The following is a 27,712-nucleotide window of genomic DNA, read 5'->3' as shown; positions in this document are numbered from 1 at the left end:
AGTGGAAAAAAAAATACAAGCAGTAATATAAGAGGGATTTAGCAGTCTGTGCAAGGACAGAAGGTAAAATAATAAAGTGTAACAAAAACAAAAAAACAGGGCTAGTTTTTAGCTTGTGCCATGCTATTGTTAGCCTGCTAGCCCTAGCAGCTTATGCTTGTACACCTGCCCACAGTACAGTATGTTCAGTCCCTTCTGGTTTTTGCCACAGCAAGGGAGTAAAGTTTCTCTTGCCAAATCTCCTCTGACTGCAGCTTTCGGATGGCGATGCCACATGGTGGTTGGTTTTACATGCTAGATCAGGAGCATTAAACTCGCATCACCTGGGGGCCACATTGTTCTCGCTGAGGGAGGCTTCCTGAGTGCTCATCATAAACAAACCTATTTTTATAACAATGAATTTCACCTGTATACACCTATAGTACTGCTCTACATGTTTAGTTGAATATTGAAACCTTTATTTCAAACATTTTAGGCATTTAGACGTGTTGATGTCAGTATGGTAAATCAGAGTCCTGTTGGTCATAGCTGAAGTGTTTATGTTGACAGGTGATGTTTACCTTGCTAAATGTTAAACAGAAAGACAACTGTGCTAGACAAATTAGTGATTTTTTTTTAACCAGGGGCCAGAGACCCCTATTATATTTTATGTTTTGCAGTTATCTTTGTCTACTAATGGTACAAACAGACTTAAACACTTACTTAAACAGCAGTAAGAGTCCAGAGCCATGCTAGGCTGAAATAGTGAAACACAAAGGCTGTATTTAGGTGCTTTGAGTTAAATGCTAACATTGACAGTGACAATTAAAATGCTGCAATGCTAACATGCTGATGTTTAGGAGGTATAATGGAGATGTTAGTATGGTAACATTTGATAATTACGATTAAAAACAAAGTGCAGCTGAGGCTGATGGGAATGTCATTCGTTTCGCAGGTGTTTGGTAATAAACCAAAGTGTTTTGGTCAGATCAGAGGATCACTAAAGTGATTACAATTCATCCTGAGGGCGACATGAATGTCTGAACCAAATTTCTTGTAATCCGTCCAAAATTTGTTGAGATCAAAGTGGTGGTTTGGCTGACGGACAGCTTGACAGACTGACATTGCCATCCCTGGAGCCATGCCACTACCATGGCTAAAAAGAAATTTTGGGATCACTTCTGTTGAAAAAAAGAAAGATACATTTTGATGATAGAAGTATTGATGAGAAAAGTTTCTGTCCCTCTTTCTTTCTCTCTCTCTCTCTCTCTCTCTCTCTCTCTCTCTCTCTCTCACACACTTATCCTCCTTTCATTTGCACTAAATAAAAACCAGTATCTTTACATGTGCTGCATCATGCTATTGATGCATTTATACCATAAACAAATATAAATGGTAAGGTATATTTTAAGTAGAGGTATTATGAGACTCATATTAACACATTTAGCCAGGGTAAATGTGTGTTTCTCTGTAGGTGTGGACTGAGTAGTCGCCTTATCGGGCAGAGCGTAGCAGCCGTGGGCAGCCGCTGTATGGGTTTTCTGTATTCAGAGGTGACTTGCTCGTCCCTCCTCCACTGCTTTCTACTGTGGTATGCGCTGATGTAGGCCAGCACTGTCTAATTTCTACCAGTCATTTTGTAGGTGTATGTTTGGATTGGAGCCATCCACATGCATCATCCTTAAGTCTTCAAGCATCACGTCAGCCACTGCGGGCCTGGACCTTATTTTACCATCGTGTTCAGTCAGACCAACCGTTCACCTAACAGCAAAGATACTTAACAGTAAACTGTATGTCCTGCTTGCAGTGGTGTGAGGCTCATGTACAGTCATATAGAATTCAGTTTCACTAATTGACTTTTGCTTTTTGTCTCATTAAGTATAGTATTCTGAAAATATGCATCGTTTTACAACAAAAATTGTTGTATTATTAATTTATTTAATAATATTTATCAAAGGACAGTTACTGAGTTTAGTTTTGAATAGAACATAGGCCTACCAGTCAAAATAGTTACAATTTATTCATTTTATTGCTTATGAAAAATAGAACCGGCAAATATATTATAAGACCACAAGAGGCTAACAAAATAATTCCCAAAATAACTTGTTTGTATTCTCTTGTGTGTTAAAATGAGTAATTATTGTTGCATCGGTTGCACTATGGGACAAAAATAGCTACATACATCTAACTAAAAATGCTGAAACATACTGTCGTGTTGTCTGTTTTGATATGGCTGATTAGCTCGGGGAAAGTTACAATAATCCCCCACCCTTCAGCCATGACAGAACATCGTGTGCTAGCTAGACACACTTACCTTGACACGTGCTAACCGTCTTGGAAACAGGTTATTTCCAACATTTCACTTTTAGTTTTATAGAGTGATCAGTTATTTTGTTGCTGTTTTTGAGATGAAACCTCAAGCGTCTCAACAGAGGTAAACTGCATGAATTCCAAAATGACAGACTCGGCACAAATACACGTTGCTGTCGTTGAGTAAACTGGTCGATGACGTGAATTGTGAGTGAACTCCTGCCCTACGAGCATCCTGCCTTTACCTCTCTAAGCACAAGTTCATTGGAGGGTCAGCGCACTCTCATCCTCACTAGGATGTACTCACCGAGAAACAGCACTTCAGTTAGAAATGCATTTTTAATAACAAATAAATGGGAATGTATTAAATGGAGTGCCTTCATATAAAGGATATTACTGCCATACAATTAATGCCCAGAAAAAAAAAATTCACAATGAACTGTGAAATACTTTAAAGATAAAATATAACATAGTTTCAAATGTATTTAATAGATACATGCGGAATGTGAATCTACTGCTAATTAATCATTAATAAAGCTATGAAAACTTTGTAAATAATAAAAGCAGAAAAAATGCATTAAAATAACTTTTAGTTTTGCAGGTACATTTTCAGGAACATTTGAATAATCGCTTATTATTTTGAAAAATCACACTATAGCAGTTTGATAAAAGCATTTACATTATTCAAACAATTACCATGTTCATATGGATGCATTTGACAGGAAGGTTAATTTTTTTTTTTTTAATCAAGTCTCCTGCTGTCATCGCTTTCATGTCACATCTTTGCTTTAGCATGAAATGTCTTTTGTAGTCCTTCCTTTCCCATCGCTGCTCACCACATTTTGCGTGTAAAGAAACACATCTCTGACCTTTTGTGGATCAAACACTCACTGAACATGTGAATTGAATAGTAAAATGTTTACACGGCAGCATAATTGAAGGGATGAGTAACTTAAACTGTGATAATAGGGTTATGGTAACACTGATTATGTTCTCATATGATGCAACGTCGTGATAATCAAGTTAATTATTAGTGAGAATGTGAATGTTCCCCTGCAGGGATGATAAAACCTGAGGGAAATACAGTTTTGAAATTACAAATTGTTGCCTATCAATCAAAAAGTAAGAATCATTTTGTTGAATTCATAAAAGTTAAGCTTATGGACATGAAGTTTCCCAGTAGGGAAGAATATTAGAGCTTTATTATGGTTGTATAAATAAAAATCAAATCCAACCAAAACAAGTTTGATCAGGTCAAAAGATGGTCAAGATACAGTATGAGTCAAACAAGTGATACTGAAAACTTAAATGCATCTTTTCCAGATATAAAAACAATGATTGTGGGGTTTTTTTAAGGTGCTAACAGTCTTCTTCTTCTTCGCTGTCTTTGTTGGTGCATCTCGGCCACCTGATGTTGATCAGTGGAATAGCAGGAAACTAATGGTGGATGTGGATTATGCCACATTTGCACCCTCAGTTGTGTGTATTATACCAACTAAACGGCGACCCACACTAAAAACACCTTACTACTATTGGTTAAAACACCACAGTTTATTTCAGTTAAGGATCAACTGACATGAAGCTCATTTAGCAGAAATGCTGTGCTACATTTACAACATGGAAGTCTATTAAAAGTAGGAATAAATAAGGAAATAACCAATAATGATATTTTTTTTAGCAGTACAGCATGATACTCTTGGTAATATTTACCTATAGTTTAATTTAGATTTTTGTAAATATAAATATGTAGGTAGAACGTGACAGAATGTTGCTGTTAGTACTGATGTGGATTCAGTGTCTTGCCCTGAATCTCTTCAGCAGAGTGGATACTTGTGGTCACCTTCTGTCTATGGTCTCTCCACAACTAAAACGCCCCCATTGCCCAAATATCAATGAATAATTTAACCAGTTGAGCCACTGGTATCAAAAACCTCTTTTGTGGGGGGAAAAAAATCTGGATAAAATGGCAGCAAAAAAGATGCAGCCGAATCCAAACAAGGTCAGATCAGGCAAATATTGAACAATACTAATGAAAAATGTACTTTGAAAAACTTGCCTTTTCCAGACGCATAGTCAGGGACTCTGGGTAATCCACTAATCTCACCATGGAGAGTTTTCATTGAGAACTATTTTCTTCCAAAATCAAAATTGCACAAAAGATGTTGTACATACAGCTTTGTGATTTACTTGAATCCTGTTATTTATTTATTTTATTTATTACCAGTATATGTTGCATCAGTGTTGCATCATATCATGAACAAAGTTAAGACCATTCGTGCAGGGATATGGTCAATCACCTGTACTGTACAACTGGTGATGAGGCTCTCCTCCACCACTTCCACGTCCCTGTGTGCCCATGTCTGACTTCTTTTTTTTTTTTTTTTTTGCAAACGCACCCTGTTTCCCTCTACAGGAGTTTCCCACTACAGCCACAGCTTTCAACCACTAACCACTGGGCAGCTCCACTGGAGTAAACCGGCGTTAAGTGATCTTAGTCATGATGGTTGAGGGAAAAGAGAGTGTTGCATTTATTTTCCCTGCATTGGTTATTCAGGCCGTCCAGGGATTTCAGTGCCTTTGCAGTAAACAGTGTACGTCTCTGACTGTGACGCTGCTGCTGCTTGTTACTGTCTGTTGGGATTTTGGGGACTTTGGGTTTGTGGAAAATGTTTATGTTGACTTAATGAGTGTAATCAGAGATTAATGGTGAACAAATTACATTCTTGCAAAACTGACATTAAAGCTCTTATAGCTTTATAGAGGAGGGCACCGTTCTGACTTTTGGAGGATTCAATACCTACATTTGTACAGCGTCTTTTTCTGTTGCATTATCAACCTTGACTGAAATAAAAGACAGGTGAATTCTTTAGGACACGTCCAGTAAACAAGGAGGAGGTTTGGAGTCATTAAAAGAATTAAAGTACAATATGTAGTCGGAAGTTGTTTTTATTTTCAGCTGTGAATATAGAATATATGTGGACAAGAGAAAAGGGTAAAACAAAGAGGTTTGGTGAGCATTAAAGAATTCCTCCCTCTCTGTGTTTGTCCCTCTCCTCCCAGGGGAAGTTGGTGAAGTACTTCAGCCGCCAGCTGTCCTGTAAGTGCAAAGTGGCCTTAGAGGAGCGCAGTGCTGATCTGGAGGACTTCCCCCGCCTCGGCCACTGGTTCCGCATCGTCAACTTGAGGAAAGAGGTCACACAGGTAAGATTTCAGGCTGCCTAGTTTTTTTTTTTTTTTTTTGTCATCTAAAAATACACCCATGTATTTTCCTTTAGCTATCACAACAAAATGTGATCGCTCAAATTAAAAATCTGGTAACGGGCAAACAAAAACAGACAAATAAATAAAAGTACAAATTAATTAAAAAAGTTTGCCATCCTCCTATCTTTATCATTGTCTTGATGGTTGATGGTGGTTTTAAAAGAAAATCTTTTTTTTTTTTTGTACTTCTTTCTTCAAATACAAATGTTCATAATCTGTCCACAGGCTGCAAGGCGATCAATAGTCATTTTTACTCCTTTTAGTTTCTGTTTTAGTGGTTGGTTGGAGAGTAAATGCTCTATAAAGACGTTATCAATGCTATTGATATGAAAATATGATGTTTTCAGGCATTTTTGCCTTTAATCAAAGTTTTTATTGTGATTGAGATTTTCTTTTGTTGATAACCTCTGTGCATTTGGTATAGGACATAAATGCTATATAATGCATTTTATACAGTTTATGACTTCTTTCCACTTAAAGCATGATCAGTGGATAACATTAATATTCTCACTACCAGCGTTTGCTGCTATTTGAGGGTATAGTATTGAATTTTCGCTGCATCTTTAATTTAAAACCAAGTGTTTTCATGCATTAATATAATTCTAATGATGTATGTATTTCTGTGTGTGTGTCATGTGTTTGCACATGTGTGTGTGTTTTGCAGGAGATGAGCCCAGGTGAGGTGACCCTGGAGGGTCTGCTGGAGATGAGCGAGGAGCAAGTGTGTGAACTGCTGCAGAAGTTTGGTGCCAACGAAGAGGAGTGTGCCCGACTCAACGCCTCCCTCTCCTGCCTCAGAAAGGCCCACCAGCTCGGTAAGGAGTCCACCCAAATAAAAACACAGAGATGAGCTCGCACACACACATGAACAGAACGTGGTTACTCTCCCACAAAATGTCTTTAAGGGAAAATACTGGCGTCAATTTCAAATTAAACAGAGTGGATATGGCATGCCTGCAAAGATCCCCAGTCGGACTCAAACTTGGGATGCAATGAAATGTTTGGCATCTTAAACCTATAGGCCACCGCTATGCAACAATCAGAAAACTATTTAATGTTATAAACAACCAAATTCACATAATCCTTTTCACAACAGGTGTCTGGTTTCCAGACAAGACAACTCATGAAAGTCTTACTTTTGGCAGCTAAATTGCACATCTCAGATTAGTGTCTCCTTGAATGCACTAATAAGGAGTCGCACTCGGTGGTTGCACATGAATCATCACACCTCACTAATGTCACTTTGAGAATAAACCAAGTGAGTCTCAAATCATTTTGTTAGTGTCTGCAATTTGATCTTTATACAAACTGACATACATCAAAAAGTGCTGCCAAGAAGTTTTTTTTTAATGTCTCTCAGTGGTTTGCAATGATATGAAATATTTACAGTTTGTAGTTAATCTGCCAAAAATACAAGATGTGGTTATTTAAAACTCAATAATGTCCGGTAATTATATTTTGCTCAATAAAAATCTTGAGGAGGAAGCTTGTTAACAAGCCACGATATTCAATGTAATGACCAACAATTACCTCATTATCTTGTTTATGGTTCTGTGAGAGCTGTACTGGGGTTGTAGGGGACCTATTAGTTATTATTGTTATTGGTAAGTAGAGTCTAAGTATAGGACAGGGTATGTAGGACAACCTTCACACAGCCAGTGATAAGAAACCATTCAATTAGTTGTTTAAAATCATTATCAACTCCATAAACATGTAAATATTGCACAACATATTATATTAAATAGTATGATGGTGAGATGGAAGTGTATTAGCAATCAGGTGACACTCAGTACTGAGCAGAGGTGACACCCAAGGATGGATTACTGAAAGTGCCCACTGGCTTCAGGACCAAGGGTCTGGGGGCTGCATGGCAGGAGCCTTTTTTATTTAGTGACTATTTATTATTTCTCTCTGGAAAAAGAGTCAAAGACCTTAGTCAAAAGACGAGACGCCCTGATGACACTTTTGCTCTGTCTATACGTGACTTATTATCCAAACTATGTTTTGTTTTTTCCACTTTTCCCTCGTCTTCCCTTTCTCTTACATAATACAACTGGACTGTGCAAACTTAAAGCCACAGAAAGCAAACAACTGAAATTAGTAAAGCAATTAAAATATGTTGGATTATTATTTGTATAATATTTGTGGAGAGGAGTGTCACTGTGTTTGTGCTGTGGCAGGAAGCTTTTCAAAAGAATCAGATGACCTCTCCTGATCTTGAGTCAATACTGAAGTTCATGTGCAGTTTTTAATCAACACCAGCGCTTAACACTGGTGATCCGCACCCACTATGAAGTGATTTGTGCTTGGATTTATTTGCTAGAGGCAGTGCTACAGAAATTTAAAAAAGGACACCATTTCTGGAATATAATCCAGAATCCAGTTTTATAGACTATAAAAACTAGACCTGACACGACAATTCACAGCAGATCTGTAGACCAACTCTGATAAGTGGTGGTATATTTGGATTTTTATGATTATCTGTCAAGTTTCAACTTCCTCCAAGAAATCACTTATCAAAACAGTGTGCAAGTGTCTATACAGCAGGTGGTGCTGTTTCTATCATGTTCAGTTAGAGCAGTTCAGTGAAGTCCCTCTCTGACTTTAGTCTCAACAAAACCATAAATCAAACTGCATCGTCACTTCTATGCCAGAACTCTCATGAAGTGGATAAATAGTTTTTCCACGAATCATCATCACAGCATTCACAGATAGCAACATAAAAGATATGTGGGGTGTTACACAGTGTCTGTGTGTCATGTAGTCATGTGTCACCATCATCATATAAAAACAAATCACTAATGCCTCATGTGAAAACTATGTGTTGCACAGGAAAGTCAGCAAACACCACATCTCTCTCTTGAATAATCTAACCAGCACATGATCTGCACCAGAATACAAATGCTTAACTACACATACTTCCTCCCTTACAAGAAGTTAGTATTATTATGTATTAACATATATAGAATACTTATTATGTTGTATTAACATTAACAGATCATTGTCTTCATATGGACATAAAACAGAATGAGCACAGCATGAGGCCCTATGGCTCCTATTATAAATCTTTCAATGTATGTTCTTTATTCTATTATGCTACACACATGCATTTTTTAGCTGTATATTGCTGCACATTATTAATTTATCATTGAGTCACCTGCCATTGATTGACCAGTTCAATAGATTTTTTCGGAGCTGTCAACATAAAAGTTACTCAGTCGTGGAATTGTCTGAACTTCATGTTGATGTTTTTGATGTCATATTTTAAACTTTTACAGTGTTTTATTTGTTTATAAGTTTTGATATCCATAAGAAGATATATGTGTTGTTTTTAGTCCCAAACGCTATCTCAATGAGGCTCTGAGCCTCTCTTATGATTGACTGACTGTTTTCTGAGTGATCGAATGAAAATATATCAGATTTCAGGTGAAACACTCAGAGAAACCAAATACTGCAAGGCTGGATTGTGGTTTCAGGCGGGCGGGACTTGGGGCATGAGAGCGGTGACTGCTTTGTTGTGACATCACCAAGTTAGAGAAGTCCTGACATCTTGTTTAAATGCTCTGTTTGTGAATACAGGCTGTGTGTATTTCTCTGTGGACTGAGCCACAAGACAACATGGGACCTTTTAAGAGTTGAGATAATTTCACCACAAGGTCTATTTTGTAGATTTTTGTTGGTATTGCTACAAATAATTGAATGATAAAACTGATGTTTGTGTTTTACTTCAATAATTTCTAGACTCAAATGCAGAAAAATATGGAGGCAGGCTGGATGAGTGAAATACACTTACAGTCCAAGCACATTGATAACGGAAAAAAAAAACACGAGAGAAACTAAAGATAACCAGGAACAAAAACAGATAATCCAACGCAAGAAGCAAATCCACAGAGAACATGGGGAAAGAAACACAGTGGAGCTGACAAAGAGTGGGGCAGCAGGTACCGAGACACAGGTGTAGCACAAAGGCAGGAAACACACGAGGGCAGTGAGCAAAACACAAGGAAAGTCATTTCAAAATAAAACAACAGAAAGTGACTAAGAGAGCCGATCATGACGGATTGAGTATACGTTGGATCAGGTGGCATTGATGCCATGCTGAATTCTTATTTTTTTAATCAGATGTAAGTGTAAGCACCAATATTTTTCCTTGTTTTTGTTGCTTGTCGGTTCAACTTCTAGAAGTTGCCCGTTTCACAATGTATAACAGATGTAAACCCAAACCAAGAATGTAATCATCTGGTCTGTTTTGTTTGTTTGTTTTTTATGATGATTTTGACGAACTAAGGGGACTTGCTCAGCTTTATGCTGCTGTTATTCCATGGTTTCACACCAGGTGGCGTTACAGACCATCCTTTGTTTTCAGTCTCTGAGATTTCAGCTTTTGCAATGACACAAAACAATCAGAAGAGGGCAGTAGAGCCTCACTAAAACTGTCGTAAGGTTTAGTAACAACCTTTTGTGAACCCGTTTGATAACATATCTGTTTCTCCTCTACTCCTACACACACACACACACACACACACACACACACACACACACACACCTACACACACTGTTCTGTTCTGTAACAGATGTCCTTTCAGACGCAAGGCTCTGCTGAATAATTAAGCAAATTAACTTGATGAGTAGTTTTTCTTCAATGTGCCCTCAACAAAACAGTGCTTCATGCGTTTTATAAGACGAGGTATAACTTGGCTGTTCTTCAAAGCGTTTTTAATTTTTCTTTCATGTGATGAGAAAGACTTCAGACATTCATACAAACAAGAATGTTTCACAAAAAGCCTCAAAACCAGACTCTTTGTGAGCCTGCAGGTATCCAGGTGTCCTCTCCAAATACTCGCACCTGTCTGTTGGTCCCTGTGCTCATTTGTCAGCCTGTCTGGCTGCGGTTGCCCACCTTACTGTGAGCTTCTTCAACTTTCTGCCTATGTGTCTGTCTCAGTGGTCTGATTGGAGATGGGGGCGGATGTTGTCCACAAAGACAGACAGAAAGGCAGACGGGCAGACGGGCGTCCCTTGGCAGAGTCTGTCAGGCGGTTTTCAGCCACCCGTGCCTCAGTCCAGCTGGATTCGAACCAGTCAGGCTTCAGACGTCTCTGGAGACCAGCTCACTGTGTCTGACTTTGGTTCTTCACTCTGCGTCTCCCTCCGTGCCAAAATATTGATTGTTCAATCTGGACCACATGCATAAGTGTTGCACAATTAGATCTAGAGGGCATGATACAAACATGTAAAATGGAACATGGAAAATGGAACTTTTTCGCCATTACATTGAATTTGTTATTATTATTATTTTATTAGTATGAGCTCATTCTTGACTTTTGTTTTGTGGTACTCCATTACAAAAGCTAGATGGATATGACCAGCCTGCCCACTCATAGTGCGGCCCAGGCTTCTAAACAGAATAAGCCTATTTAGATTGTCTTCTTCCTGAAACCTACAACCTGTTGCCCTCTCACTACTATTTTTATTTATTTATTTATTTTTTTTACACAATGAATTATGCCCTTTAATAGAGATTCCCTTTAAGATAAGAACGAAAAAAAAAACAACAACTCAATGTCCACTGGCTTTTTCTGGAGCTTTCAGCCTCATCTCCCCATATTCAGTGGTTGGAGTTTGCTCAGTTGTCATGGAGATACTGTAGAACTTGGGTCACTTGATGAAAGGTGATTGGATACCAAAAGCAGATGGTAACCCTTGTCTCTGTGGTTGAAAAATGATTGGATGTGAATGTCCGCCTTGATTTTTCTTTAGGGCTGCCACTTATTAAAAAAAAAAAAGAAGTTTAAACACATTAGCTTCATTTAACTGCAACCCACGCAGCCCAAACTACTCTGCAGAAGTTTATTTTTTCTTGGCCTATTCATCCATGTTTTTATGGATTGTATAAATTGAACCTTGAACCTGAAGCTTTGAACAGCTAGTTTACTCAGAGAGCGGCAGGACATGCAGTGGATGCAAGGCTCTGTTTAAGTATGCACTGAGAATTTTGAATAAAACCGATCATTACAGATTCAATATTTTTTTTTTTTTCATTTTCCCACTCTAAAACTGTAGTATGAATTTGAAGTAAAAATTCACAGCCCTGGAACAGACTGGAGAGGGGTTAAACATCACAGAAACTGTCTTTGAACAGAGATAGGGGTTATGATCCCCTCCCATATACAACCACTTGTTATCTGTTATCACTTCATAAGTACCATACTAAAATCTTAGCTGCGTTTGTTTCATATCTTCACTGTCTACCTCTTCTTTCCTCTCCTTTTTCCCGTCCTCCTGCTTATTGTTTATCATTCCCTTCTCTGCCCTTCTTCTTCTGCCCATTGCCTCAACCGTACTCCCATCACCTCCCTCCCTCTCTCTGGGCTCTCCAAAGCCAGGGTCTGGCCACACATAGCCACTAATGGGCTCTCTAACAGGGGGGACTGGCTAGAGATGTGTGAATACATCACAGCAACACCACCACCACCACCACCACCACCTCTACACCACCGCACAGAGCACTGAGAGGCACTTTCAGCCGAGAGAAATACAGGGTGTTCAGCAGGCAGCATTCTTCATATTCTTACCCAGATGGAGCCTGGAGAGCGAGATGTGTCATAGCTTCCAAATCTCGCCACATTTGCACATCTGTGTGTGTGTGTGTGTGTGTGTGTGCATGTTGGTGGGGTTGTGCGAGTCCCTGCGTGTCAGCATGTATATATGCAAGAATAAATGAAGAGTGTGTGTTTTTACGGGGTTACACAGCCCCGTGAGAGCATTTAGAAGTTAAACACAGCGAGGAAAGAAGCGGAGGATGTTCTTATGTCTTGAGTCTTTTTTTAAAGAGTTATATTTTTCTCTTAAAAATCCGGAGGTTGTTGCAAAAGTACAGATATAGTCGACCATTATGAATGAAAGCAGAACGAAGGATTTGCAGATTTATGTGCATGCTTTTTTTTTTTTTTTTTTTTTTAAAAAAAAAATGTTGTTCCAGTTTATGAGTCATGAGGAATTAAACAAGAAATTGGCAGACACGGACATTCACATACTTCACGATCCCATACATCACATAACTGGAGAAATAGAGAACATGATAAGTGAACGTATGCTGCTCTGTGGTGTAATGGTGGAGGAAGGAAACTAATGCAAGTTAATAGAATTTTTCACTACAGGCTCTTGGGATTGCAGTCCACGAGTTGCAATGAGGATGAGTCATACAATTCGGAGGCAGCCGGTCGGTTCTTTGTGCCGCAATATACACACATTATCCAGCCCGCCCCTCTAGACAAACACACACACACACACACACACACACACACACACACACACACACACAAACACACACACACACTTATACAAACATTTTCACATGGAGAATTTCTTGAATATGACTTCTTCTGTTGATCAGGCTAATAGTGTTGATCTTTGCTCAGCACGACAGGTTGCCTCGGTACCTTTCATCTGTAATCTTTGACAGCTAAACTGAATGTCCCCACACCCTGCTTTGAGACAGCTTCACATGCATACAAACACCTAATTGGCTTCAAATGACATCAGTAAGAAAAAGACATGAAGAAAGGCAGAGGAGAAGGAAGCAGAGAATATGTGAGAAAGGGGATCGGAGGAGAAGAGGGAAGGAAAGGAAAGAGAAGGGAAGGGGATGGGGGAAGAAGGATGTTGAATAACATGAGAGAGAATTAGGGTGAGAAAGAGGCGATGACGACAGGAGGTTGTCGAGTAGAAAAGAGCAGATGCAACAGGGAAGGAAAGCGACCAGAAGAAGCATTGACCGTACCCCCCAACATCCATCTTCTTGAACACCTCTAGGTGGTCTTTATCGGCTGTTAACTAATTAGCAGTCTAACTTTGTGTCCCACTGATTACACTGCAAGAACGTCCACAAACCATCCACTCCAAAGAGTCGAGATTTAAAAGGGACGCTGCATCTATTGAACTCAGCCATTGCCCTTTTCACCAAATCCTGTTTACAGTGGCAGTGAGATAGACCTGCTACTGTCCCAGTGGCATTTCACTGCCATTTAGCCCAAAGAAGCAACACATCTAGAGGTAATTAGTCCAATTATGAGGCTCTTATCTGCCTTTCTCAAAGCCTCACTGCATGTTAAGATTGCCCCAGTAATGGTGTCGGGGTGTGCTATTTGCATTAATCACTGTAGAGGAGAAACAGTCCTAAATGCTTCAGGTGCATTGTTTGGTTCGACAGTTGATTCGCAGATGCAGGGTTATTTGGGTGAGAGGAGAAAATGGAAGATTGATGATGATGTGGCTCCAAAAATTACATCTGAAGTTATGCACGTACTCGACCGGTATTTGCTAATAAATGAGAGGAAACATCGGTCTATGAGGAATTGTTAAAGGAAGGTTTTAATATTGTAGGAAAACAGTACATTTATTCGTGTGTTTTACCCAGCGTTGGATGGAAAGATTGATACCAAACTCATACCTATGCATCTCAATCAGCTTCTTATGGTGAGTGATGGGCTCCTTCATGAAGTGTATTTTTGAACTTTGGACAGCGCTTGCTACGCTAGCTGTTTGCCCTGCTTTTAGTCTTTATGCTAAGCTACGCTAATTGATGGTTTTAGCTTCATGTTTAACACACAGACATGAGTCATCAGTATTTTTTAACAAACTTTTGGCTGGAGAGAGAAGGACCACAGTCTCCAAAAGATTTTTAAACTCTTTGACAATGACTTTAACTTTCTGTAGTGATACAAAAAAATGAAATCATATGTTCATAGTGTGACGAGTTACTCTTTTGTTGTGAAAAGAAGATCAAGCCATTGTTGTACAAGTTCAAATTGCACCATATACCATATCTCTCGGACTTTATTTTTGCCTTAAATAAAAGAGAATTTCTTTCAGCTCCCATTTTTATATAAGAGGCAGTAATCCAGCTAATTAGAGCAGACATCCAGCAGAAACGTCTAGTCGAGAGGTAATATTTCAAGATGCACAATTATACCGTTTTATGATTTGGCTGGAGGCTGTGACAGTGATTGCTTGCTCATAGCACCATCATGTTTTTTTTTTTTTTGAACAGTTGAAAATGGAAAGTGCTTGCAAAATGTATTATGGTCATTTTATATTATGATACAGTTTAAATATTACTTAATGCAGCTAAGAGAGGAGCAGTGATGAAGTTAAAAAGAAGCAGTGTTGTAATGTGAATTCAGGAGCAGAGTAGGAATGCATTCACAGAAACTGATCAAGCGTAGTCAGGACTTGATATCCGCAGGTACTGCCATGTTGAAACGCCTTTCAGCCCCCTGGAAGACTCAGTGTTTTCTTCTTCTTTTTTTTTTTTCTGTCAAAGTTCTCCATGAAAAGCAACTTCTAAAACTCACTCTCTAACAAGCACAAGCCACACAAATGAACTAAAATCCCAGCTCTCAAAGGGGTTATGCTCAGTCTGTGTTCATCTCATTTAGCGGCGAGCTGCTTTTGGTTTGCTTGAGGCTTTTGCCTAGGTGAGATCATGTGAAATAAGAAACTCATAAGTCAAGTCTGGTTACTATTTTGCTGAAGCAGTTGCTAAGATACTAGCGTGCTTGATGAATTGACTCATTACATGAAGCAAACAGTTTCATAAGTGTGATTCAAGTTCATTGGTTTCCTTGCAGAGAAATTTCACTTGAGTATCAGCACTGTCAAAAACATTTTTAAAGTGCGGCTGCTTCATGCAAGAAAGTAATTACCAAAGGGAAGCTCGTGATTTAAATCAAACGTGATTGGTTGACATTTTCAAAAACTATCTGGTCAGAGCTTGCAAGGTGCATTTTCAAACGGACAGTACACATTGGCACCTCATGTGCCAGTTATTAAACACCTATAGACCTGCCCAAAAGCAATCAGGTTTCTGTTGCCTCCCATCTGTTATCTCAGCCTCAGTGATGTGAATTCACTGGTGGCTGCTGATTAGTTTTAGTCGTTCACGTGGGGTCAAGCTGAACTTTTACATTTCTGAGTGGCCCCGTTGTGGTTTTATTCCTGCTAATAAAGGAGGCTTGATGAAGCATCCTCCTCATCTTTTCCTACATCTGTAGATGAGCACTCTTTCGGGCCCACTCGTCCATTCTGCGTCTCGATATCCTTCTGAAGGGCTTTCTCGGGTTGAGATGTGAGCCTCTAAATGTGGGTTCAGGGACAAGTGTGAGTGTGGTCCTCAGGCAAGCCCCACCGAGGGCAGCGAGAGTGGCAGCGACGGCTTGGCTCGAAACGCCCTACTGACTAATAACCATAGGTGTGAATTAAAGCCGTGAATAGGCTGTACATTCATGAGGTCGATCAGTCCTTGCAAATGTGATCTGTATTTCAGGAGTATAAGTCAATGTTGAAAATGACAGCGATTGCTATTAATATGCATGTCTTCAAAATGCTCTTTAGTTTCCCATTTCTCATTTTGTACTTTCACTTCTCACAGACATACATCATGTGCAGGGGAAAGCAAACCATGTGCCATGCAGTGCTGAGAAGCTGCAGGTTTCCATGACAAAGACATTCACTAATCAGAAAACTTCAGGCAGATAACACGTATAAAGTAGTGACATCATCATTTGACGTATTGTAATGTTATGTTTTCTTGTAACTTTTTTTTTTTTTTTACAGCCTTTGACGTATGTGTGCTCCTGTTTAGTGGATGTGTCACAGACAAAACTATACTTTTACCACTGATAATTGATTGCTGTTAAAAATAGGTTTCAATGTTCTCAGGTGGTAGGCTGCTGGATAGTTTAAAATAATCCACCTGTTAAGCATTGCATTTCTTTATTGCTGGATTCAAGATGGAGGGTAAAAAAAACAAAACAAAAGACAGAGACGTTCGCTGTGTCCCAATTCAGTGGCTGAATCCATCGGAGGAAGAGGTCTACGCATAGGCTGAACTGAAATGAGACGATCTGGCCAACAGAGGGTTTTCGGCTCCAGTTGCCGAGCAACTTTGACAACACATCATTTTTTTTCATAAAAACCTGAGGTTTTAAAGCCCTAGGTTTTACCGTTAGCCTTTCATTGGCATGAATCTTGGGATAGATTGGGCCACCTGTTGGAGCCTTCATTGCCCAGAAAAATAAAGCTGAATTCCTCAGCTGCATTTGAAGGAGCCGTCAAAATGGGACAGCCTAGTCGCGCTGCTGTGATGCAATTGGTCTTCAATTCAATGCAGCCTCTGAAGGATGCAGCCCCTGAATTGGGACAGAGCTATTGTGTTTTTGGTTTTTTTTTTCTATTCAATGCATTCTTCTTCCCTGTTGAAACCTTGTACCCACAATGCAACTCAGCCACAGAAAGCTCAGATTGGGATGTATTATGTTATGTTAACTATGGTAGCGTCTGGTTACTAACCTCAAGTAGAGATACAGAGGGCTACAGAGGTCTGGGAAATTCATGTCTTTCATCTTCAGACTTGTTCAGTTCCAATCAACACTGACTACAGTGGCATCACTTGAAGCATTTTTTCAGGGTGCTTCATTGCAGTAATTGGGAACAAAATTGTGTGACGTAATAGCTTGAATCAAATTTGACCCAAAATTGGAAAAAATGACTGATTTAAAGTAATTTTATTTCATTTTTGGAGATGTGTGGGCAGTGGAAGAACACAACACTGACAAATTATCACCTTCTAGTTCGTATCATGAAAAGTTAATATGTACTTCCCTTTTACATACCTAGCAGATAAATAGCAGCAATGTTCACCAATTCCTGAAAAAATATCTGGCTCTTCAGCTGCTTAATGGTTAACTATGTTCACCAGCTAGTTGCTAACTTTGTCTGTTAGCTGTTTGATGTTAGCCAGGTAGCATACAGTCGTTTTTTTTTTTTTGCCTTGCTTCTGCTGGTTGATGAGAGCGGTGAGACTGAACTGAAACAGTGAAGTTGCGGGGTCATAAAACCATAAGTATGAGCTAAAACGTGCTAAATCAGTCTGTACAGCTGATGGGACTGCAGGGTCGGGTGATCATTTTCTGTGGGTTTGCACTATGAGTCAATCCTTGGTGTGATGTGGAAAACCCCAAGTCAAGACAAACAAAAAATATTTAAAAAGAGAAAATGAGACCCATGAAAATTTCTGTATATTATGTCCCTTGTGTCTTTGCAGTCGTTCCTTGTGGCCTCTTCTTCATAATATTACCCCGTTTCGTAACAGAATAGGAAAGGCTGCAGGCTCCCCCCCCCCCCCCCCCCCCCCCCCCCCATCAACTTTTTCAGTTCCTCCGGGACATTTTTAAAAGAGATATTTTCCGTGGTTCATTTGATGTTGCTGGTGTTGACATTGTGTTTGAAGTTTGTGTTTTTGATGCTTATAGTTCCTCAGAGACAATGTCGCAGGAAAGAAAAATAATGACAAAAAAAAAAGGGTTGTTGACAGAAATTTACATTAATGGTGGTTCGGTGGTCAATAGCAGTTTTTCGAAGACTCTGGGGTCAGACTCAGTCATGCATGAGATGCTGCATCTGCTGAGATGCTCCCAGGATCAATCCTGCCAACATTATGTTTTGTTTTCCTGAACAACCTTTTGGCTATGCATAACTGCAGATGGAAAGGCAAGAAGAATATTGTAGACTATTTCAGCTGCGTCTCTGCCAGATCAATAAACACCTTTTTTTTTTTTTGTGTGTGTTTCTTTCTGAAGAACAACTTGAGGAGGATAAATTTCACAGTAACGGAGGTAAAGTATTGTCATCTGAGCTCAAAAACACACTCATTCTGGCTGCTCACCTTCAAGGCTTTTTTTGTTGCGTCTGTTTCTGTCTCATTCAACAGAAAGTTTAGTTTTGGTGGAAGTCGGCTTGTGTTATGACTCATGCAGCTTTGCCCTGTTCTGTTTCGGCGCACTCTTTCATGTCTCTCACTCTTTTTGCTCCATCCATTCATGCTTAATCTTCTGCACATATTTGAACACAACTGCACTACTAATGTGTCCACATCAGACAACAGCAAAGATAATTCTTCATTACCCAAATTGAGCACTTGTTGGTCCACATGTCTAATGCCTGCTGCCAGGATTTCTCTTTCGGCTGCAATCAAGAAGTGGATGTTTTAGTAATAAGAGCATGTCAGGAACCAATTTAGTTTAACTACACACAAAAGCACATTTTCTCACTACCAAAGTGGTATCTAGACCTGCAGATAGTTCTGCTTTTATTTGCCCAGGTTTTGAAATTTCTACACAGAGTGCTCTCAATGCTGAAAAACTGTTATATTCAACAGCAACCTCGCTGTTTCAACAGTTTTCATAGGGACATTATTTCAGGAAGTTTTGCTGTTTCATTTTTCAAATGTCATTTTTAAAAAACATTAACAACATTAACCAAGTTTGATTTCCCTCCACAGCGTAGGTGCGGAGGGGAAAAGCTTACAGACAGACACCTTAAAACCTGTGCAAATTAAGTCTAAACTATTTTTATGGCTCGATACCGCGGCAGATAATCAAGAAAATATGTTCTTTTGTGATTAGTGTGAACCCCTTTAACATGAGTTTTACACAGTATGTCACAACCAGGGGTTATGTTGGTGTTATAACAGTGTTTGTATCTGCAATCTTCCTACAGGGAGCCAGGCGAAGCAGGACTGGTCCATCCAGTGGCCCACCTCTGAATCGGGCAAAGAAAACACCCCGGTGTGCCAGCCAGAGGCCAGTCAGTGGATCCGGTTCCAGCTCTCCCAAAGCCCCAAAGTCCAGTCCAAGTACAACCAGCACATGTGCCACAGCCCCCAGGCCCTGGCCCCCCCTTTGTACGTCGATCGACTCACCGTCGACAACCCCGCCACAGGACTCTTCCCTCCCTTGGACTCTGGTCATCGCTCCCTGCCCCCGTCACCCCGCCAGAGGCATTTTGGCCACACACCTCCTCGGACTCCCTTGGTGATCAACACCATGACCCCACCGGGCACTCCTCCCATGCGGCGAAGGAACAAAGTGAAGGCCCCAGGAACGCCACCTCCACCTAGCCGCAAACTCATTCATCTGCTGCCGGGCTTCACCGCACTGCATCGCAGCAAATCTCATGAGTTCCAGCTGGGGAACCGTTTGGATGACACGCAGACACCAAAGTAAGTGCTTATACCCCTCTGGATTTTTTATGGCAAATAGTGGTGGCCATTTTGGAGCTTGGTGTGTTGCAATGTAAATAAAAGTGTTGAAAATTCAAAACGTAGAGGTGGAACCTGCTATCACTCTCAAATTGACTGACAGGGCTTTTACCACAGGAAGGGATACTAGACAATAACAAGGTCAAAGTAATTCATGTTTTCTGAGCCTGGTGTTTACACCTGTAATCTTTGTAAACAGGCCAATATCCTCAAATCTGATTAGTAGACTAACACACAAAAGAATTATTTTAATCCTGAACACAAATTCATTATCTTGGTAAATTGCTCCTAATGTAACAGTCAGATAAATTTAGTGGAGGAAAAAGTACAATATTTAAGCTTGAACTGTAGTGGACTAGAAAATATAAAGGTGTATGAAATGGAAGTACCTCAAAACTGCACTTAAGTACATTACTTGAGTATATGTACATAGTGACTTCCCACTGCTGGGTATTATAAGACCCCTTATTGGTGTCAGCACAAATACAATGTGCATTACTGGCAGTAATGTTTGCACTGTTACATCAACACATCATCGTATTTTATGATCAGCCTCTCAACAATATTTTCTCCAGTAGGTGTCATGATTGAAGACTGTGTTAGATGAGGGTTTGTGTAATGAACTTATTAGAGATACAACTGTCTAGAAAGTCTTAAAAACCTAATTTTTCCTTTTAAAGAATTGAGTGTTTAATGATCAGTGTTGTACTTTAGGACTGAGGCTACATGGTTCTTATTGCACAAATTTGTTTCACTGTCAAAATGACCTTATTTATAAAGTTTCCTAGAGCCAATATTCCAAGTTAGCACCGCTCAGTCAGTTTCAGCAAATGGCCTGCCTGAAGCAAACAGTCAGAGATTTCAGTACTCCCTCTCCCTGACGTGTACAAGGTCTCGCAGTGTGATTCCATCTGATTCAAGTAGCACAGAAGGAAAGTTGGGCCCCACCTTTCCTTTCAGCAGTTTTACTCGAACATAATCTTCCACCGGAGCCCAATCAGATTAATTCCTAGGAGGACATCATTGCCTATAAAGAACCAACGGCCTGTCGGTAGAGATAAGGGGCCTTGGGCTGAGTTCCTGACCCGCCATGCCTCTGTCTGGTGCTATGCTGATCAGATTTGGCCACAAACAGGGTCCACCACTGCTAGGTAATCAGGAACCAGAGTCTGCCTCAGGAGAGCTGCACTCATTTTGATAATGCCATTAGATGACAGTGCCCTATCACTGCTACACTTGGTAAGTTAATATTTGGGAGTTGTCCTCTGCCTTTACGATGGCCATCTGGGTTATATTCGGTGTGTGCTTGGTTTGCGGACAGGACTACATCCACACGTCAGTGCACGTGAGTGTGTGTTCGTGTATCTGCACTGTGAGGAGTGGATCATAGCTGCAGTGAATAAGCTCAAACGTCATTAGAGAATTGATTACCGGTCCCTAAGCACTGATAGACTGCAGGCTGTGAGTTGAGCCCCTCTAATCAATGGCCTGTGTGTGCCTGGAAATGTTGCAACTCATCGAGACAGGGCAGATCTGCTGGCTTCTCTGGTAGCCAAGTACCTCTCATAATACATCATAATTGGTTGGAGGATGGCGCTGGCAAGCATCAAGTTGGTGGTTCAGTTCTGGCATGAGGCTCTCATACTTGTTTGTTTCCTATCTGTATGCAGGAGGGAATTGGCTTCATTGCAAACTTGGTATCTGTTTTTTTTCTTGATGGAAGAGCAAATACCTGAAGGTAGAAGCCTGAAAGGTCATAACGTGCTACATTTTTAAAAAAAATCTTTCATTAAAATTTACCATCCCTCACCTTGTTTTTCACATAATGGCTCAGGATGAAAAACAACTTGCAAAACATTTCACCGGAGCAAACCGACCCTGACAAAAAAAATTTAACAATTCATACTTTAATGGTCGCTTTTCTGTGATACCCTGTTCCTTCAACACTACGCATATTTCCCCCTGTCACCAACCTCGGGATTTTAATAAGCTCACAGTGCTCCTTAGGTCCTCATTTTCTCTTGCTTAATTGCCTGGCACTGTGGCCAGGACACAATAACCAGAGATTACCCTCTGACCCCAAGAGACATTTTTCTCCCTTTATCTTAATGAGATATGGCCTGATATCTCATTATTACTGCATAACACAGCACAAAGACTATGGAGCTGAATGTGCAAGAATGCTTGGCATACCATGCTGATGGGAAAACTGCGGTTTGATTTTGACACTGATGGATAACTGACATTTCATTTAATCAAATATAATAATTGCTCATTGGAGTCATTCAAGTTGTCCTGATATCTTCAGAGATAACAGATTACTTAATTGCTGTAGTAAACATAAAGTTGATTGTAATCTGCTATGTGAAAACAGAAGAAATTGCACTGGTAATTGATACTATATAAATTTTTCAGATATGGTTAATATTCATGTTTTTTGTCTTAATACAGTCTAAAAACGTATTTATGATGTTACCTACGTTGTCTTTTGTCTCTAAAAGTGACATTAAGTGCCTTCTTAATTGCCTTTCTGAAATGTAATAGCCTCTATTTCAAAGTCAATTTGCCTTCAGGTGTGCGAGATGTGTTTTTCAGATACTGTACGAGGGTGTTCCTGCAATCACAGTCTGAAAATTGTTTCAAGTCGTTTGTATTGTAAAAACACTGCAAATACTCCGGTCTGTCGGTGTGAACCCTCATCTTCTGCTTAATGGCTTTGTGCTTCTTGGTTTAATCTTTTTGGCTGTGTGATAATGTGTTTTCTTTTCAGATCGCAGCGAACCACAGGCTGGTTTCCATCCCACCCTAGAATTAATGAGCAAATTGCCTCCTTACCAATGTGTTCAGTAATATGTATGGATCCAAGAAAATCTCACCCTGAGATGAAACAGCTGCCAATTTTGCAAGTCGTAATGCATTAGAGAAAGCAAACTTTCACCTGTGTGAGGAAATTGGAGTATAATTTCTCACCAGCTGTCGAGTGCAAGTCCAGAAACGTTCATTTTCATTTCGTATTGATTTGTAGTTCAGAACTGATTTGGTTCCCGGTCTGCTGACGGAGATCTTTGGGTCTGTTTGGGCCAGTAGATGCTCAGTTAGGGTCGTGTTTGACGGTATATATTTATAGGTGACTGAGCAGAAGGTTACAGAGCTGTAGATTGAGGCATTGATTCTCAGTAGAATGAGCAGCACTAAGACATTCACATTCATTCACAGTCATTTAAGGAAAAATAATATATACGTATATACTGTATATATATATATATATATATATATATATATATATATGTATATGATTTCATGACATAAAGTCCAGTTTCACTTACATTCAAGTGACAAGGGCCTCTAGTGGCTGTAGTAATTATGAAGATCGCCGTTGTCTCATGTTTTCTTGATCCCCTAACCCTAACCTAAAACTGTCATTTAACCCAAACCATGATCTTTCTCTAACCAAGTCGTTTTTGTGCCAACATCAAACCTCAACCATAGTGGTGTCGGATCACAGGACAGATTTATATTTCCAGCAGTGATTTGTAATGGGTCATGGATCAAACAACAAATTTTGTCATTCAATTTAGTTGCACCTGTTATCTTAACTTCCCTCTGCGAACCAGTATGACTATTGTTGGACTATACTGACAGATATTGTGTAGTGATTATTTAACTTTGATAAATTGTGGTTATTAAAAATGATTAATAACATATAATTATATTTATCTGTGCGTCAGACACAAGCCACGAGAGCATTAATCTTTAACCAGTGAGTCAAAGCCGAATAGAAAGGTCTGAACATGGTTGTTATCACTACAGCCTTTATTACAAGGAAACCTTCACTATATTGAATGAAATACTTTATTTTAGACTATATTTTATGACCTAGATATTGATATAGCATGTTAACGTTTTGTAAAACATAATTTAAATATATCTGTTTTTGCCTAATGGTCCTTTAATGGAGAATGAAGATACCACTGATATTGATAATATTTTCTGTGGTGTCATTTCAAAACATAAGATTACATTTAAATTTCCAGCAGATCTTTGGAGATGTACACTGAGCAGATTGTTCCTGTTCCTATGGTAATGAAGTAAAATTAGAACTTCAGGCATGTCTTTAACAAGTAGCATAATCTTGCCAATTAGCATGAAGCATGAAATCATTTGCAAATGACATGGTGGCCTTTCTTTTAGAGTGGAAGCCAATGAAGAAATCGTACATCCTTTTATGTTTTACTTTGTCCAGCCTCACATTTGCATGTAAGTTCTCGGATTTATACTTAGCTGGTTGTGATACAGTAAAACACCTTTTTTTGTTGTTGCATTTAAATCATTTTCATTATTGTAAGTTAAAACAACAGTTTGTTAGAAAATTTGTTTGTTCAGAGTTTGTTCAGCCTGAAGCAAGTATGCGGTGCAGAAACTGTTCGTTTCACAGTCACCCCTCCTGTTTGCATCTGCACCTTCTTTATCAATTTGTGAAGACTACAAAGTGGAAAAACACATTCCCCATACAATAATTATAGAGTTGTTTCCCAGCATGAAAAAAAAAGATATGCTGAGTTCAGGGATGTTGCCAAGTTTAGGGGAATTTAGGGGAGTAATTAATTTGAAATAAGTTTGAGTCATTCAGTGTACACTCACAGTAAATATGCATATGCAGTAAGGGACTGAAGTTTATATTTTAATAATTTGTTTTTACTTGATTTACTTTAATTTGTGCAGTATCTTTTTGTTGTGAAATTGGTAGTACCTCAATAAAATGTAGGCAGCAAATACTTTTGGCTTCTAATATACAGGAAGGAGGATGTTGACATTTGACAGCCAGATGTTAATCATTGATGAAAAGCCCACTATAATGAACGTAACTTAAAGCAAAAGCTTTGAACATTTTATACAATTTCAAGCATTTTTATAATTTATTGTGAAGTTAAATTACAAGAAAGGGTGTGCAATAGGGTCTAATAGGGAAATGGAGTTTTGTTTCTTCTTTATTTAAAGAATACAAAAATAAGATGTGCTCTCTGACCTACATTGCTGAGTAATAAGACATGACTTCAAAGGTAACTAATCTTAACAGAAAGTGTTATCTAAGTGGATGATAAATTCATCTCTGAGCTAAACAAGAAATCTCAGTCTTCTGGTCATCAGTCAAAAAAAACATGTGCTCTCTGTCAATGCATTAATCTTGGCAACCCATTTTTCCCAGAAGGGATTTGCTACAGACAGGGTTAAAGATCACCACTGGGGGATCAATACAGTGACAATGTCACTGTTTGTTTTGGTGTGATGACTGAATCTGTTGGTGCACTGGGGAAAATGTCATTAAATCACTGTTAACGGTACGTGACCCAATCATTTGTGTCCAGTATACAATCAGTTATGAAATCTAAAGGAACACACTAAGGTGTGGCTCACCTGATGATTCTGAATTGATGTGTTCAAACCTCCTAAATAGACAGAAATTTACATTTTTTATGTCAGAGTATTTTATTTTATCAGCAAGGTACGATTTGTTTAATGATGCCGTTCTTTCCTGACATTTATTAATTTGACAGTCAGTCAAACCTGCGAACACAGAATCACATACACATTGTAAGCAACACACACACACACACACACACACACACACACACACACACACACACACACACACACACACACACACACACACACACACACACACACAAGGCTCATACACTCTGTAAATCAATTAAACCAGCAGTGCCTTTGTTGACACGGTCAAGAGATTTGCTAATCAGTCTCTAATTTCTCTTTCAAGGATTATCCTGTTGTCACTGTTGCACTGAAAACAAGAAAACAATCCTCTAAATTCCACTAAATTAAAAATCCACCTGAAACACTTAACGATAAATGATGCCAAACCAGGAGTAATACCCCGATAGCTCCCCTGTGAGGGAATGTGATACACAAGTTATTCAGTCAGTGACGTTTAGGGCCAGAAAATCTATGCTGATTGTTCCTTATCCAGTGGAAAATACGAACCCATAGATGTATATTAAGATGGGCAAAGCCTCCCTGACGTCAACCATAGGTTTCTGAAGAACGGTTTTGAAGCTCAGAGTGGGCTGCTCCGCCGTTGCCAAAGAGGAAAATGGCTATAGAAACCAACTTTTTTGTACCAGGCTGTAAACAAGTTTATTTTTGCTGTAAAGTTGTGCATTTCAACATGGGAGTCTATGGGGAATGACGTGCTTTTGGAGCCAGCCTCAAGTGGACATTTGAGGAACTGCAGTTTTTGGCACTTAGGGTGTGTTGGCTTTCAGCCCNTACACATACACACAGGCTCATACACTCTGTAAATCAATTAAACCAGCAGTGCCTTTGTTGACACGGTCAAGAGATTTGCTAATCAGTCTCTAATTTCTCTTTCAAGGATTATCCTGTTGTCACTGTTGTACTGAAAACAAGAAAACAATCCTCTAAATTCCACTAAATTAAAAATCCACCTGAAACACTTAACGATAAATGATGCCAAACCAGGAGTAATACCCCGATAGCTCCCCTGTGAGGGAATGTGATACACAAGTTATTCAGTCAGTGACGTTTAGGGCCAGAAAATCTATGCTGATTGTTCCTTATCCAGTGGAAAATACGAACCCATAGATGTATATTAAGATGGGCAAAGCCTCCCTGACGTCAACCATAGGTTTCTGAAGAACGGTTTTGAAGCTCAGAGTGGGCTGCTCCGCCGTTGCCAAAGAGGAAAATGGCTATAGAAACCAACTTTTTTGTACCAGGCTGTAAACAAGTTTATTTTTGCTGTAAAGTTGTGCATTTCAACATGGGAGTCTATGGGGAATGACGTGCTTTTGGAGCCAGCCTCAAGTGGACATTTGAGGAACTGCAGTTTTTGGCACTTAGGGTGTGTTGGCTTTCAGCCCCCGGAGGTTGCTTATCGCCCTGGGGCAGGGACTTTTTTGGGTCGAAGAACTGTGGCTCAGAAACTCAGCTGACACCCTGATATGCTCGGTCAGTTTCAGAGTTGTCACAAAGCCTCTTGGGGTTTAGGAAAAGTTCCTACATTGAAAAAGTTTCTGGTGTTGCCTCTTTTCTCATCTATAAAGCCGCATGTAGAAACCGACAATGCTAATGTGACAATTTTGAGAGAAAACACAAAAAAGAAATTGTACCTTTGCTGAAATGCACTGATCATCACAAACTGATTGCATCTCACAACACAGAAGTGTGTGCGGGTGGAATATTTCTTTGAAGCCTACAGTAGCTGCTCAACATGTTAATAGTTTTACTTAGAAAAAACACAAGTGCGCCGGATACCCAGCACCACTTAAACTTTAATTTCTAGGCAGAAGTGCGACAGCAATTTCATTTTGCTTATGTTGCAGCCTTTCTATCTCTCTCCCTCTCCTGTCTTTATTTCTCAACACACACACCCCTTGCCCTCCCATCCCATCCCCTCCCCTCCCCCCTCTCTCTCCGTGCCCTTTTCAAAGCGGAGAGGCTCTTTGGGCTGGAGTGTCAATTAATGAACCTCGTTGTCTATGTTAATGAGTAGTAACATGTGTGCGTGGAAAAGGCCAAGTGAGTTTTCAGTCTGTCACAGTCCCACTTGGCACGTCACACCAAGATCGTTCTGGAAAGTGGGCGTGTTTGTTTCTCCACGGTCTCTTGTCTTGCCTTCCCCCCGCCAGTGGAAATGGTAATATCATATAGTTAATACCACCTTATGAGACTTTCACAGCTTTTTGAATGTTAAGCACTTTCTTATTGAATTGGATGTTTGCTAATAAATCACATGGCACCGGGGGTTGGCATGATTCACCCTCTGCTCCTCTCAGGGTAATTCTACCATGCAACACTCAGGGGAAGCAAATTTGCATCCATTCCATGACTAATTTAGCTGTTTGCTTTCACTGAGCTAGTGTACACATCATATATTTCTCTCCCTCCTTTTCCTTTCCCCTTTCTGTCTCTGTTTCCTTTTCTTTCTCCCCTCACTCCTCTCATTATGCATCTCTTTTGAGAACCTGTCAATGTGTTATTTCACCGTCATCTGTAACATCTACAGATTCAGTCAGAAAA

General features: G+C 39.6%; 1 protein-coding gene across 1 annotated transcript in view; it reads left to right on the top strand.

Moving 5' to 3' along the window:
* The window catches only part of ksr2 (kinase suppressor of ras 2), a 92,952-nt gene that overhangs the window by 7,281 nt on the left and 57,959 nt on the right, over positions 1-27,712 (top strand). Inside the window, exons 2-4 of the mRNA XM_022752772.1 lie at positions 5,350-5,490; positions 6,215-6,372; positions 19,115-19,612. Coding sequence (XP_022608493.1) covers positions 5,350-5,490; positions 6,215-6,372; positions 19,115-19,612 — 797 coding nt within the window. The remainder of the gene's footprint in view (positions 1-5,349; positions 5,491-6,214; positions 6,373-19,114; positions 19,613-27,712) is intronic.

Source organism: Seriola dumerili, unplaced genomic scaffold, assembly GCF_002260705.1.
Source record: "Seriola dumerili isolate Sdu_G_001 unplaced genomic scaffold, Sdu_1.0 BDQW01000177.1, whole genome shotgun sequence".
NCBI classification, from domain to species: domain Eukaryota; kingdom Metazoa; phylum Chordata; class Actinopteri; order Carangiformes; family Carangidae; genus Seriola; species Seriola dumerili.
The sequence above is the reverse complement of the archived record's forward strand: the minus strand, read 5'-3'. Positions and strand labels throughout refer to the sequence as shown.